The sequence below is a fragment of the Abramis brama genome (assembly GCF_963993115.1).
Source record: "Abramis brama genome assembly, chromosome: 8".
In the NCBI taxonomy this organism is placed as follows: Eukaryota; Metazoa; Chordata; class Actinopteri; order Cypriniformes; family Leuciscidae; genus Abramis; species Abramis brama.
In genome coordinates, this window is record NC_139970.1 from 26,285,366 (window position 1) to 26,298,897 (window position 13,532).

The following is a 13,532-nucleotide window of genomic DNA, read 5'->3' on the forward strand; positions in this document are numbered from 1 at the left end:
TATTTTAGAAGCGTTTTTATGCCACAAAAGTAGTTAGTATTTGTATGAAACAGTTAGCATCTCATGTAACCACAATTTTATATATACAAGTTCCATGTGGTGGAAAACCGACTATGCAGTAATTGTGTGAAAATAATATGACGATAAAAGGAATAAGCATCTGCCTTATCAAAGCTGTGATGACCTTTAATTTGCACTGCCATGCCAGTGCAAATGGAAAAAAACATTCCATTGAAGCATATCTTCATTCATAATTTATCTTTTTGTTTGAACTTTTTTTCCCTTTTATGTTTGCATTTAAATGTAGAGAATATAAGTGAATTAGATTTTTTTAAATACATTTTAAAATAATAATGTTGGATATAAGGCAACATTTACTTTCAGCCCGAGGCCCTTCATAAAGTTGGATTTTTGGCCCTTCATAGTGTTACGTCCCAGGGTGCTCTAATACCATTTGTTGTGAGAATGCTTGTGTGCTCTGTGTTGAGCTCTGTTCCTCTCCTTCACTCTCTATCTCTCTCCGGTTAATAACCATCAGCTGCAACTCATTGTGAGCATGCCTGAGACTGAGCAGAGGAGTAGAAATGGTGCACTCAGACAAGCCTGTGCTGAGGAACACTTCTCCCCAGCCTCAGACTGGAAATTGTGTGTGTGTGTGCACGTTAAGTGAGAATATGCTCATTTGTTGTGTGTCAACAACAGATACTTAGCTTACATTCTAGTGTTGACTTTTTACTAGTGGTGGGCAGATCGAGGCTACGTGAAACAATGAAACAGTTTAAGCAAATGTGCCATGTTGTGTTGAGGCTTTGAAACAATCTGACACCCGTCTCAACGGTGACACCTAGTGGTCACTTGCAGGTGTTGATCTGAAACAACCTTGACAACGAGCCATTAAAAAAAATTGTTGTTTTTTTATTATTGTATTTTTCTAATATGTGAAGCTTGTAACCTGTAGGCTCCTCACTGTGCATAATGTTATTTTGGTCATGAAAAATGAATATTAATAAAAGAAATCAAGCCACAACGTCTCACTTTTTTTTAGATTTTTATTCAAAAATATTAATTTCTCTGCTGTGGAAGGACTTAGCCTACTTCTTTTTTTACAGATAATTTCTCCAGCCTTTGAAAAAATCCTCTCACAAGGATTCTCAAATCCAAACACTTGTGAAACACTCCGAAGCTTCATTTAGCCGTAGTCACGTGACATGGGTGTTTTGAATCACTTTCGAACGTCAGTTTCGCGTCAGCCATCCCTTCTTTTTACCTGTGGGTAATTAAAAGGTATTGTATAACTTCTTAGCTCTGTTCACTTGTTTATGATTATCTGGGAAATGTAGGGGGAGGGTCCCTTTTTATTTATTCCTGTTTTTGGTTAGAGAGGAAGCTCAGGGAAGTTTGTGTTGTTGATTTTCATCTTTGTTTTTGTGCAGGGTAGGTAGCTCCCTTAAACCTTAGTTAGCTTCTGTTTTGTTTATTATTTTAGGCCATACTGTCTCCTGAAGATTTAGGCTATTCCCATCTTTTGTTAACCTTTTTGACATATGAAGGAAATAACAACTTTAAGGAAAAGTAAAAGTATTTATGTTTTCACGCTGAGACTGAGGCTGAAGTGTGTTCTCCACGTGTTTTTATGTCTGTACGTTACTTTTTTTTTGGTCATATTTTCTTTTCTTTTCCTTTGTTACCTCCCCTCATGACCCCTAGATTGGTAGGGGAACGTAACAATAGTAAAAAGTTTGGGCACCTCTGCCATAGAGAGATGAAAATCTGCACGTTTGACCTTCTCATGGAAATACAATAATAATTCTGTGCATATAATAATGCACAGAATTATGTGTAATAATAATTCTGTGCATATAATAATGCAAAGAATTATTTGCACAACACAGCAATAATGTTTTTTAGTTTTTTTTGGTGAGAGCCATCTGAAATCTTTTAACAAGGGTTTCCATTGTGTGTCTGCATGGGAATGATGGTGTGCATTGCTTCTGGGAATAGTCTTGGCCCCTCTTACCTCATTCCTAATGGTTTCTGACGTGAGAAGCAGTGTCTCAGCTGCGTTCTTCTGATTCCTCATATTAGAGGACAACACTAGTTCTGCAGGGGTCCGATCTCTGAGCCAACAGCACAAACAGATGGTAAAAATGAGAATGGAGGATGGATTTACAAAGTTACATTATTCCTAGTTTTTGCTTCAAACATCATCTTAAAAAAAGGAAAACATTCCTTAATAACAGAAATAGTTAATTTGTCTGCTGCTGAAGCCTGTGTAGAATAATTCATCAGTTTTCTCAGTCTCACATTCCTGTGGTAACACAACAAACCAGAACTTTTATTAGATGAGACAGGGGTCAAGCACACATATTTGCTTTTTGGCAGATACAGTATAACATAACATGTTGCTGTGTTTCTTACGATTATTTTCTGAGGTAAATAGTGATATTTATGACATTCTTAATATTAAATTGATATGCTATGAATATCATCATAATCTGTATCATAATTAGTGACATTGGTGAACTAATAGATAAAAAAACCTTTTATTTATTAGCTGATAAAGCTTCTTGAGATATTCGTAACAATCTTCTCTTGTTGCCAAATCAGACTGGCAGACTTTCTCTTTGGTTTGTATTGTGGTGCTGTGGTTTGGATCATGTTCCTCATGGTGAGTTTACCTGTCATGCTATGCCGCAGTGATGAATGATGCCTACGGGGAGTCTGGAGTCACCTGTTTGTTTATCAGTGTAAATGGATCTGGGCATAGATCAGGCCAAACGAAACAGTCAATGTTTTGGGAAAGGAAATAACCAACCAATGTGAAAAAGCCATTAAAAAAGGATGACAAATGTGTAAGCAAACAACAAACTGATTTATTTATGAAGAAAAAAATATTCATGATGAAATATGCCCAGTATGTAACCAAATTATGTGGATACAAGGACATTCCGATTATAGTTATTATAGTGTTCTATGAGAGTTTGCAGGGTCACACAGTTATTCACAAGTTTGGCTGTGACGAGTCGCCTATATTGGTAGAGAAATGGCGAATTCCAAATGGCGTTTTTTGCACCTTTTGAAGGGCACTTTGGAAAAGAGACACCATTTATAGGAGCGTTCTAAATGAAAGTGAACAACTGAATCCCTTCACAAAAGGCCCTTCCACATATCCATTAGTGAAGGGAATATGCAATGGTCACTTCAAGGAAGTAATGTAATCATTTATGGTCATGTTCTGCCTTCAGAGTGAGAAAGGCATAGGGATGCTCACTTCCGATTGGAATTTGCCCAAAGTGTCTGTTGGAGGAAGTGACAATTATGTGATATAAAATAATATGTAAATAAAAGGAAGAATGATAAATACTGTAGTTTCCTATCGTGGAACAACCCTAATCTCCTTTTCATTTTGCTGAGTCACAGAGATGCCACAGTCTTTGTCTGACTCAGGGATCCAGTTTGGGACACATGGACATGTGGATGAATAGAAAGAATAGTGGGTGGGGAAAACCTGCTTCCCTGATTTACTAATCAAGCTACAGTTTCCATGTGAAACTCAATCCTATATTTGATCCAGCATATTGTATGAGCTGATGTTTGTGGTGAATGTGAAAAGCGGTAGAGGATTGTTCTGCTCCCTTTACCAAAGCAGACCAGAGGTTCCCGTGGGAATTCATACTGGGTCTAGGAGAAACACTGACTTTTTTTAAGGGATGTGAAAACAAGACTCTATGCCCATCTACACACACTTAGCCTATGTACCTCTAGAGAGAAACCTGACTCTCACTGACTTCTCCTTGACTGTGGGTTTGGTTATAAATCACTTGAATGGTTTTTGTCCAAAGAAGTGTCTTGCTCAAGGTCACAATAATGATGGAAGAACTGAAAATTCTCCATTTCATACATCTCTCCCCTTCCAGGGTTAAAACTTAGGACCAGCCCAGACATTCAACAGTTGACTGGAACCCAAATGACAACATGGTGTTAAATTCTTAGGATAATAAAGCAAGAGATGATCTGTTCTGTAAAATATATAGAAAGTGACCAACTCATAACTGTAGAGCAAAAAATAGGTTGATAGGGCAATGCTTGTGTATCACCACCTATATAAACTCTAGAGCTTTTGTAAATTTCCAGGATGTAGTGAGATCACAAGTGGACCACAGTGAACTTGGCCAGTCAGATTTACAGTCTATCTGAAAATAGACTGTTTTCCAATGAAGTTCAGTCGTAGTTCAGTCACACCCACATTAAGAATGGTGTAATTGTGCATGTGTAGACTCGACAATTGATGTCTGTAACTGTGAAGGTGATGGAGAGATGGTGATGGTGGAAAACGATTCAACAAATGACTCGAGGCAAGACATGGAACAAAATTTAATTTTATTTGACCTTCCAGTCATCCTTATCAAATATCTGTTCAGGTACCTACAAAAACATTTTGACTGTGAAAACTTTTGAGGAGTTGGAATAGATTGTGTGACTTTTTAAATTCCCTTTTCTTTGTTAACTTTTGTCAGTTTTTTAGACAAAAAATGTAAGTGTAGTCAATGTGCCATTATGTAATTTTTGTCATTATGTCAAATGCATACCTTTTTTTTCTAGGGCTTGAAATTGGGGGTGGGGGACTGAATCCAGGGAGTAAATTAAAAAAATAACTCACTCAATACATGGCAGTAATGTGAGACATCAGTGTTTGTAAAGTAAAGTAAAAAAAGAGAGAACAGGATTCTGACTTTGACACTAGCAGTTACATTATGGAGGACTATAAGAAAGTTTTACTCAAAAACTATCAAAGCTATCAGCATTAATCATGTTCATTAATAAAGTCTTTGATTAAATCTTTGTCAATATCATAGTTTGTATCTATGACCATTTGCAAGCGTAATGCATAATCCAGGAATATTATGATATGGTATAATAAAATGGTCTATCAGCACATTCTTTGTAATTACAGCTTATTAGAAACATGTTGCAGCATCTTATTTTCTTCTTCTCTCATTTACTCATTAAAACTCATAAATTTTCCCAAGAGCCTTTTAAACTATAGTCAAGAACTCTGCAAATACATACATGGAACCACTTAACTTATAATAGACAATATTTATTATTCTTCTGTATTAATTTGTAGACCACAAAAAAAAAAAACCTGGAAGATTATTTGAATTTTTTTCAATTCATGGGTTCCCTCAGGAATTAACTATGTTTTTAGAATAATGTTTTTTTGATTTCAGAGTAAAATAAGCACTATTGTTCACATTGTATTACAACATACAGTAAGTTACAATCATCCCTCAAATGTTGATTTTGATACCATTGTGTGCTTTAAAACGTAAGTTGCTATCAAGTTGCTAACAGTACATAAGTACAACTACCACAATAAACTACCACAATAATGTGAGTTTGCATGGTGAAAAACATAATAAAAACCCATTTGAAGTTCCTGAGGGGACATAGCCTTGTTGGCTTACAAGTTGTCATCAACAATATTAAATGAAATGAAAACACACCTAATTCTGCCAAACACACAAAATATATTCAAAACAATTGGCATTTGTTGGGTGAATTTAGAAACTATGAGTGCATGTGATCAGTGGTTTATTAAAAGATGTTTATTTTATACCACTAAAAAGTCTAAGAACTGAAATCCCACAACATTTGAGAGTTCATTATTGCCTGCTGAAGACTCTAATATTAAAGTCATAGTCATACCATGTTTTTTTATGAAGAGATACTGTAACTGAGGCCTCCAGGGCTGTTACACAAAATGTAGATAAGGATAAATAAACTCTTGCTGGTCCTGTCAGAGAAATACAAACACTTACACCAGAGATAAAAAAGTGAATGGATGATTCTGTTTTTGCTGGATATTTTAGCAGGTGCTTGGGAGTGTACGTCACCCCTATGCTCAAGTTTTGTGATGTTTTGATAAAGTTTGTTTGCAGAAAAAAAAAAATCTTCTTGATCATGCATGTTCATGTTTTACAGATCACTCTCATTACAGATCCTTAGCAATTGCAGTAATTATGGACACAAATTCCACAAACAGTATTAGCTGAATCCCAGACAAATCCATATAGCTTTGCTGTAAAACTAACATAGGAATACCGGCTGTTCACATTACACGCTATCCTAGATTGTTCATTCAGCCAGCCTTTCCTGAACCAGTGGTTCTCTGCCTTGTTCTCGAATCCCTTTTGGAGCACCAGCCAAACCACAAGGAGACCAAAACGAAAGACATAATTTGTCTTCTGAAGACTGATTCTGCACAAGCAAAAATGCAATGAAGGGCTAAATTGAAATAACAGGGCCCTACATGAAAAATGATGTCATGAACATTTAATCAAGTGTCACACTGAACATTCAGACCAACAACACGATTGCAATATTTTAATATTGTTGTCATGCAATAGTTCATTTATATAAACAAGAGGTTAATGACATTTTAGATATTCTATTATATTATATCTAAAATGTCACTAACCTCTTCACTGTCTTTGCTGTTGGGCAGCCTGTAAATTGAGGCCCTGCATAGCAGAAACAAAACATGACCTGTTTCAATCCGGTGGTCTCTTTTCTTTCCCTGTGTGAGTTTAACACGGCTACAGCCTAGTACACTTAGGACAATGTTGTGTTTTAAAGAATACATTTTTATGAAGCTGTTTAATGTTTTTGAAGTTTTGACTGTGAAAAGTGTCTGACAGTTTTGTTGTGGTGTTATTTTCCAGAAATGAAACCTTTGAGCATGACAAAATAAATTAATAGCTGCCGAGAAAGACACAGGGGATGTTTAGTGATGAAAGTATGTCACGCCATGATTAGTGTGAAAAGGAATTAACAGATTAGAGACCAATTGAAACCAGATGAGTTCAAGAGGGGTCAAACTGGGTTAATCAACCAAACTGCTAATTATGGGAAAACTCTTCAGTTATACAACAATAATCTTCTTTGATGCTCAAAAGTGTGGAACATACGGAATGAGTTTGACTTTTTGTTTGATCCATAAGTTTACAAACTTGACTGTGAGACAAGTCATTTATTCATATTATGTAGTGTTTTTTTTCTCTCTTTTTTTAAAGAAATATAAGAGACCTTGAGTTTGTAAAGCAAGTTTTGAGGGAAAAAAGCCATCAGAAGATGTTGAATAACAAGGCAGTTTATGAACAGCCGTTGACTGTGGCTGCAGAAGACTGTGTCATTTAGATCCAGCCGCTAATGCAACCTTAAGCAGTTTTGCTCAGGCCTTGCAGGTGTCTAAATACAGGAAAGTGTTGGAAGTCGTCTACTATAGACCTGACATTGGTTGCACATGAAGTTCAGATCAGCATAAATCAGACTCTAAGTGTCCTTGTTGGTGTGGAAATGCTGCTCAGCATTTAGCTGACTGAGGTGGGGAAAAAATCAAGGTAAAATGGTATGCTGTACTGTTAAAGCTTGGTTTTGCCTCCTCTTAAAGCTGGTCAAAATTTAAAGAGTTTAAACCAATGAATTACTTGAAATGTACTCTATGGAAACCTGCAAAGACAAAGAGGAATCATAGTTTTATAACTATTATATTATACTATTATATTATACTTTTATAACTAACTCAACTATTTATTGAGTCACTGAATCATTAACTCAACTGTCATAAACAAACCAAATGTCGATTGGGTCTAATAGTAAGTTATATATATTTTTTTATTATAAAAAAAGATATGCTTGTGTGAGATTACTTAGCTAATTATTGTTTTGACAATTACCCTGAATAATCAACACAAAACAGGCCTCAGGCAGAAAGGTTTTATTATAAGTTCATCTTGAGAATTGTACTCTTGTTTATATAATGAAAATTCTAGTAAGAGTTTATAGGACAGCGTGAGATACTTGAGATGGCATTTGTATTTCCAGTTACATCCCCTTAAGTTTCAACATTTTAAACATATTTTAGCTAAATTGAATAAGCAGAATGTGGTTAAAATTGCTTGACTGCAAGTTAATATCCTGTAGTTATGACCATCTTGAGACAGTATTTAAAACTTCTCTCACCATGACAACTTGCGTTGTTGTACTATTGTAGTCATTTTATGATGCTTTTAGGGTGAAAATAAAAAGTGCTACCGTTGTTGAACAGATGGTAAACCAGTAATATACAGTGTTGATTTTAATAATCAAACATAAAAGTCATGGCTAGATTGAATCCATATTACGTCCAGCTCAAGCATGGGTTAATCCTAACCATGCATTTTCCATCAGATACTTATAAATATTTAAACAAGGACCAGTGATGTTTAGTTATTTCTCAAATTAAACTGAGATGAGGTTAATGTAATTGGCACTGTGAATCAAATTATTTATTTCCATGCACATTTAAGTATTCAGCATTCCACTCAAAACTATCAAAAATAAATGCCAAAGATAAATATAACAACATACTTAACTTACATTTTAGATAACTGAAATATACACATATATCAAAGACAAAATAAAGTAAATGCCCTTCCAATACACGTTACAAGATGACAAGCCAGTCAACAAACATAATTTACTCACATGAACAAAGCCTACAAAGAAGTACACACACAGTTGCACATTAAAATCCAGTTGAAAATAAGTTATTTTTGTTCTATTCTTCAAACATGTTGGAATGTGCTGTTGTGGAGAACATGTGAACACTGTTCAAAATACAAAAGTAATGGCAATTATCTTGCCACAGATACAAAAGCCCCACTTTCGTCAAAGAAAGTACTCTAAAAAAATCAGTCAGTAGCAATTGAGCCACATCTAAATATTAACACAATTAAGAAGAGAACTAGAACTACATCAATTTGCTGTTACAGTACGTTACTTACATTTGTATATATTGCATCATAAATCATTTTATGATGATTGAAAGCCATCACGCATTTCTGAGAAGTGATTATTGGACACAATTATTTCGTTTCTTGAATGATACAGCACCAAGCTGTCACAATTGATTGGCTGAACATTCATGGTTCTGATTTTACAATAAAATCCCATCAGTTTTTGGCACATTTCAAATGAATTATTCACAATCTTTGGGGTCACTGTTGAGCATTAGCTGCAATTTTGATGTAAAACATGTTCAAATTCAGTTTTGTTTATATGAATCTAGGAAAACATGTCAGAGTGTTTCTGATCTCACCAGTCTTTGGCACATTTCAAATGAATTAATCACTATCTTTGGGGTCACTGTTGAGCATTTGCTGCAACTTTGACGTAAAACATGTTCAAATTCGGTTTTGTTTATCTAAATTTCAGGATAACATGTCAGAGGAGTTCTTGTTTTGAAGCAGTGCAGAACTTTGGTTGAGGGCGACGTCTCGAGGGTCCTAATTCATAGCCATAGCGTTGTTCTCCCCTATTGCGTATTCTGTCTCGGTGCCCTGAGAGCCCTCCATGAGTCGCGCCAGCCCTGTACGGGTGGAGTATTTGAAGATGAAGGCTTTCATGAGGTCATAGCGGTAGTGACGGTGAGCAAAGCTGTAGACAACAGGGTTCACGCAGCAGTGCAGCAGCGACAAGCATTGCGTGAGGTGCAGAAGCACAAATAGGCCGTTCTCTGAACCGCAGCCCAATGGTAGCACATGTAGCATGGCTAGAGCGTCGGCGAACAGCACAGCATGATATGGTGCCCAGCAAGCTATAAAAACCACTATGTACGTGAAGATGACCTTCCTGCTCACGCTGCGATCCTGGTCACCATGTAAAGGGGAATGAGAGGAAGAGGAAGCCAGAGCTTTTGCCAACAGCGCATAAGACACTGCAATAACGGGGAAGGGAATGACAAAACCAAGAATCACAAAACTCAGTTGAATGCCCACCATCCACTGCAAAGGGTTGTCCACTGGATATATAGGATGACACAAGGTCAAATTACTGTGTTGTGACTTTACGGACTGCAGGAAGTATGTGTCAGGTATTGAGGCGAATAAAGCAAGCAGCCATGTTACCGCACACACTAAACGGCGTATTTGTCGTCCTCGATTGGGTGAAATCTCCTCCGAGCGTACCACTGAAAGATAACGGTCCACGCTCATGCAGGCCAGAAAGAAGATGCTGGCGAAAAGGTTGACGCTGAAGAGAAGATGTGTGAGCTTACAGGCCACCTGGCCAAACGACCAGTGGCCACCCTGTGCCAGCGAGCTCACCCACACCGGGAGAGTAGCAACCACACACAGGTCAGCCACCGCTAGGTTTAATATATACAAGTGTGTCTCGTGGTAATGACGCTCCGAGCGCAAGTTGACCCACACTACTAGCGCATTGGCGGCCAGGCCCACAACAAAAATGAAGGCATAGAGGGTGCACATAGCATTGAGGAGAGCAGAATGATTGAAGGAGATGGGGCACATTTGCACTTCCACCCGTGTGCTGTTGTCACTGGCGTCTGTGAAGTTTAATTCTTCCCACATGGTGAATAATTCAGTCAGTTCGCTGCCACTTAGACTGATCTTTTCATTTGGTGGTGAAGACTGCAACTGTGGAAGGGGAATGAAAAAGAAGTGCAAAAACCCATCAATATGGAGTAAAGTTTTCTCTGTTATGATTATCAAAAGATCTACGTCATTATTATTAAATATCAAATATTAATTTAATAACATGAACTGATGGGTAGAAAATGGGATTGAGTAGAAAATAACTTCAATTTAAATCAATATATTAATATTTTTTTATTTATTAATGTTTTATATTAGTGTTAAATATTTGTGAATATTACACTAGCATTCAAAAAATGTAGGGTCAGTAAGATAAATAAATGCTTTTCTTTTTAACGTGCAATTCATCAAATAACTCTAAAAATAATTATAACATTTCCACAACTGTTTTCAACATTAATAATAATAGGAAATGTTACTTGAGCACCATATCAGTATATTAAAAAGATTTCTGAAGGATTATGTGACTATAAAACAATAAAATAGAAAACACTTGGTTTCAGAACCCCAGCATTTCTATATTTGCATAAATACACTTTATTTAGCATTAAGCACATTCCTAAAGTATTGCTATGAACTAACAAATACTTTTTTTTTTCTCACAAGGTTAAAAGTGCAATCTGTTCAAAGAAACATTTAAGAACCATTTATTAAACTATTTATTTGACATGAGACCATCCAATCATGCAAGACAAACTTGTCTATGGCACTAGAGCCTTTCATATTTGTGAAATTGTCAAAGCATCCTATTATTATTTCATGGTTCAGTTCGGTTCGAAAGTTGACACTACTTCAAAAGCACAAAGCTGTTTGGCTTTAAGCCAGTCATGCTGAAGTACCCTTTAAGCTGGTTCTGCTTTTCAAAAATCAAAGTCACTTCACAGTGATTTCTATGAGCGAAGTAATTTCAGTTTAGGGATTCTGTCATGCCATCTTAAACATCTAAGTGGCCCTTTCTAAAAGACATGTTGCTATGTGGTTGGTGAGGTCACAGACCCTTGACCCTTGATTTCTCTAGGTCACTAAATCCTTTTTTTAGTGGAACCTTCCCATCAGCAGAGCTGCAACAGTGGATGTGAATGTTAGTATAATGCTGTTCTAAATTAGCGTAAATCTCTAAAAATATTAAATAAGCCTGCCTCATGTTGTGTTCCAAGACAAACCGTAACATAAAGAGTGTGTGATTATGTTTAAATGTTATAATTGGGGTATTGAATTACACATTACTTTCCATTACAAAAGGAAATTACTCCACCTGTATTCTGTTTGAAGTTCATTACAAAGCTAAATCTTATTGTTTTCCCTTTAGTAAGTACACAATAGTGCTGTTTGATAAAAGCTTTTATGTTTGTTTGTTTAAGAATGGTTTATATGCTTTCGCCCTAAGAGGAAACAGTTTAGGAAGTTTGTAGCACAAAATGTAATTGATGAATCATTTAAGGACTGTAACATGTGGAGATACACATGCAAACACTCTTTGCCTTCTCTCTACTTGTCTCATTGTCTCTCTTTCAGTCTTTATATTTAGCTATTTATGCATAAATATAGCCTACTCAAGGCTATCTATAATAGATTATCCACTGTTCCAGCTCTGCAGCTGACCATGTAAACTCTGAATCTAAATGTTCCTTGGGCTCCCAGCAGTTCACAGTGGTAAGCAGCAAGGACACTGGAGTGTCAAAGGTCAAATACTTTATTACAACAAACCCATTAAGGGCCTTGAACCTGTAACACTGCTCTTGTTGGCAGAAAGTAGGATATGTCGAATAAATCATGATTTGCGCAAAACCGTGAATTATCTTTGAAAGACTATATGACATGCTAAAGATCCAATTTATGATTACCTCTGTAGTGCCTCTTTAATTTCTGTTCATAAAGTGAGCACATACAGTGCAAGTTCTCCATGAACACAGCAAATGTTTCTTTCTTTTCAATTAATATGAAGTGCATTTCTGTTCCTGCTTCCCAAGCTAATCTTCTGGTTCGAATGAATTTATTTATTTTGAAGTTATGGATTTCGACAAATGTAGGCAGTATAAAGATACACTGAGTAAAGCTAAACTGATGTCAGACTGAAACGCAGAAAGCAGAATAATGTTTAAAGCCAAACCATGGACATAATGAAATATGATGCACATTCTTAAAATGCTGGGTCTTACAGTAGAGCTTTGTAGAATTTAATTGTTTGTGACCGTGTCTGATTTTTTTTTTGCGTAAAACCCAATGGCTACTGTGTACTACCACAGTTAGCCAAAATTAGTCAACAATACAAACATTTTTGAGATATAGAAATCTATCATAAGGTTTTTAACATTTTCAGCATTTGCATATTATCAATATTTATCCAAATGGGAAGAGCACGAGCATAGTGTTGCAATGATTAGCCTATACGTCCTCAATTATACGCGACTTCTGATGCCGTTATTTTGCGCTTTATATAAGAATTCACGCTGTAAGTAGCCTAACTTATACTCAGCACAACTTAGTTTTGCTGAAACATTAACTATTTGCTTACAACTTTATTACGAAACCATATTACACTAACAAAAGAGACATCCAGCAGAAAGAGCTGCTTAAAAATCCCAACCTTAACATATCGTCTAGTGCAGTGCAGGTGTCTAAAGCAGGCAGTAGACTAATGAAATATAGCCTACTAAAACTCTTGTCTCAAGTCTTTTGCTCGTTCTTTAGGACAAACGATGTTGCTCACCTCTGTCATTTTGCCTTTAATGCTTGGTCAGTGCGCAAAATTAATCCACGGATTCGTTCTTCTCAGCCGATGATGAATATACCGTCGTCGCTTCTGCTGCAGGTTGTTTAAATAGAGTGAATGAAAGTGGTGACGCCCATCTACGCCTGACAATAGTAGAGCTGCGCTTATGACTACCTCAGTCTGAAGTCTGAACACGCTCATGGATTACATTCGTGACCAGGAACGTGGCTCGCCAATGCATGACCCGAATCCAATCATAATGTGGTGCCCCCATTAAAAAACGACAACAACAACAACAAAAAAACCTATACATTTTAAAAAAGAGTTAGTTTTTTTTATGATTGAAACCATATTTTGTTTCTCTCTCTCTCTCTCTCTCTCTC

At 36.4% G+C, this 13,532-nt stretch overlaps 1 protein-coding gene across 1 annotated transcript; it reads right to left on the minus strand.

The window, feature by feature from the left end:
* Nucleotides 1-7,765: 7,765 nt before the first annotated feature.
* On the minus strand, nucleotides 7,766-13,259 carry ackr3a (atypical chemokine receptor 3a). Its single transcript, XM_084122681.1, has 2 exons — nucleotides 13,147-13,259; nucleotides 7,766-10,478 (listed from the first exon to the last, which is right to left on the minus strand). Exons 1-2 carry the CDS (start codon nucleotides 13,153-13,155, stop codon nucleotides 9,330-9,332), a joined length of 1,158 nt encoding a protein of 385 aa, XP_083978807.1. The 5' UTR covers nucleotides 13,156-13,259; the 3' UTR covers nucleotides 7,766-9,329.
* Nucleotides 13,260-13,532: the final 273 nt, after the last annotated feature.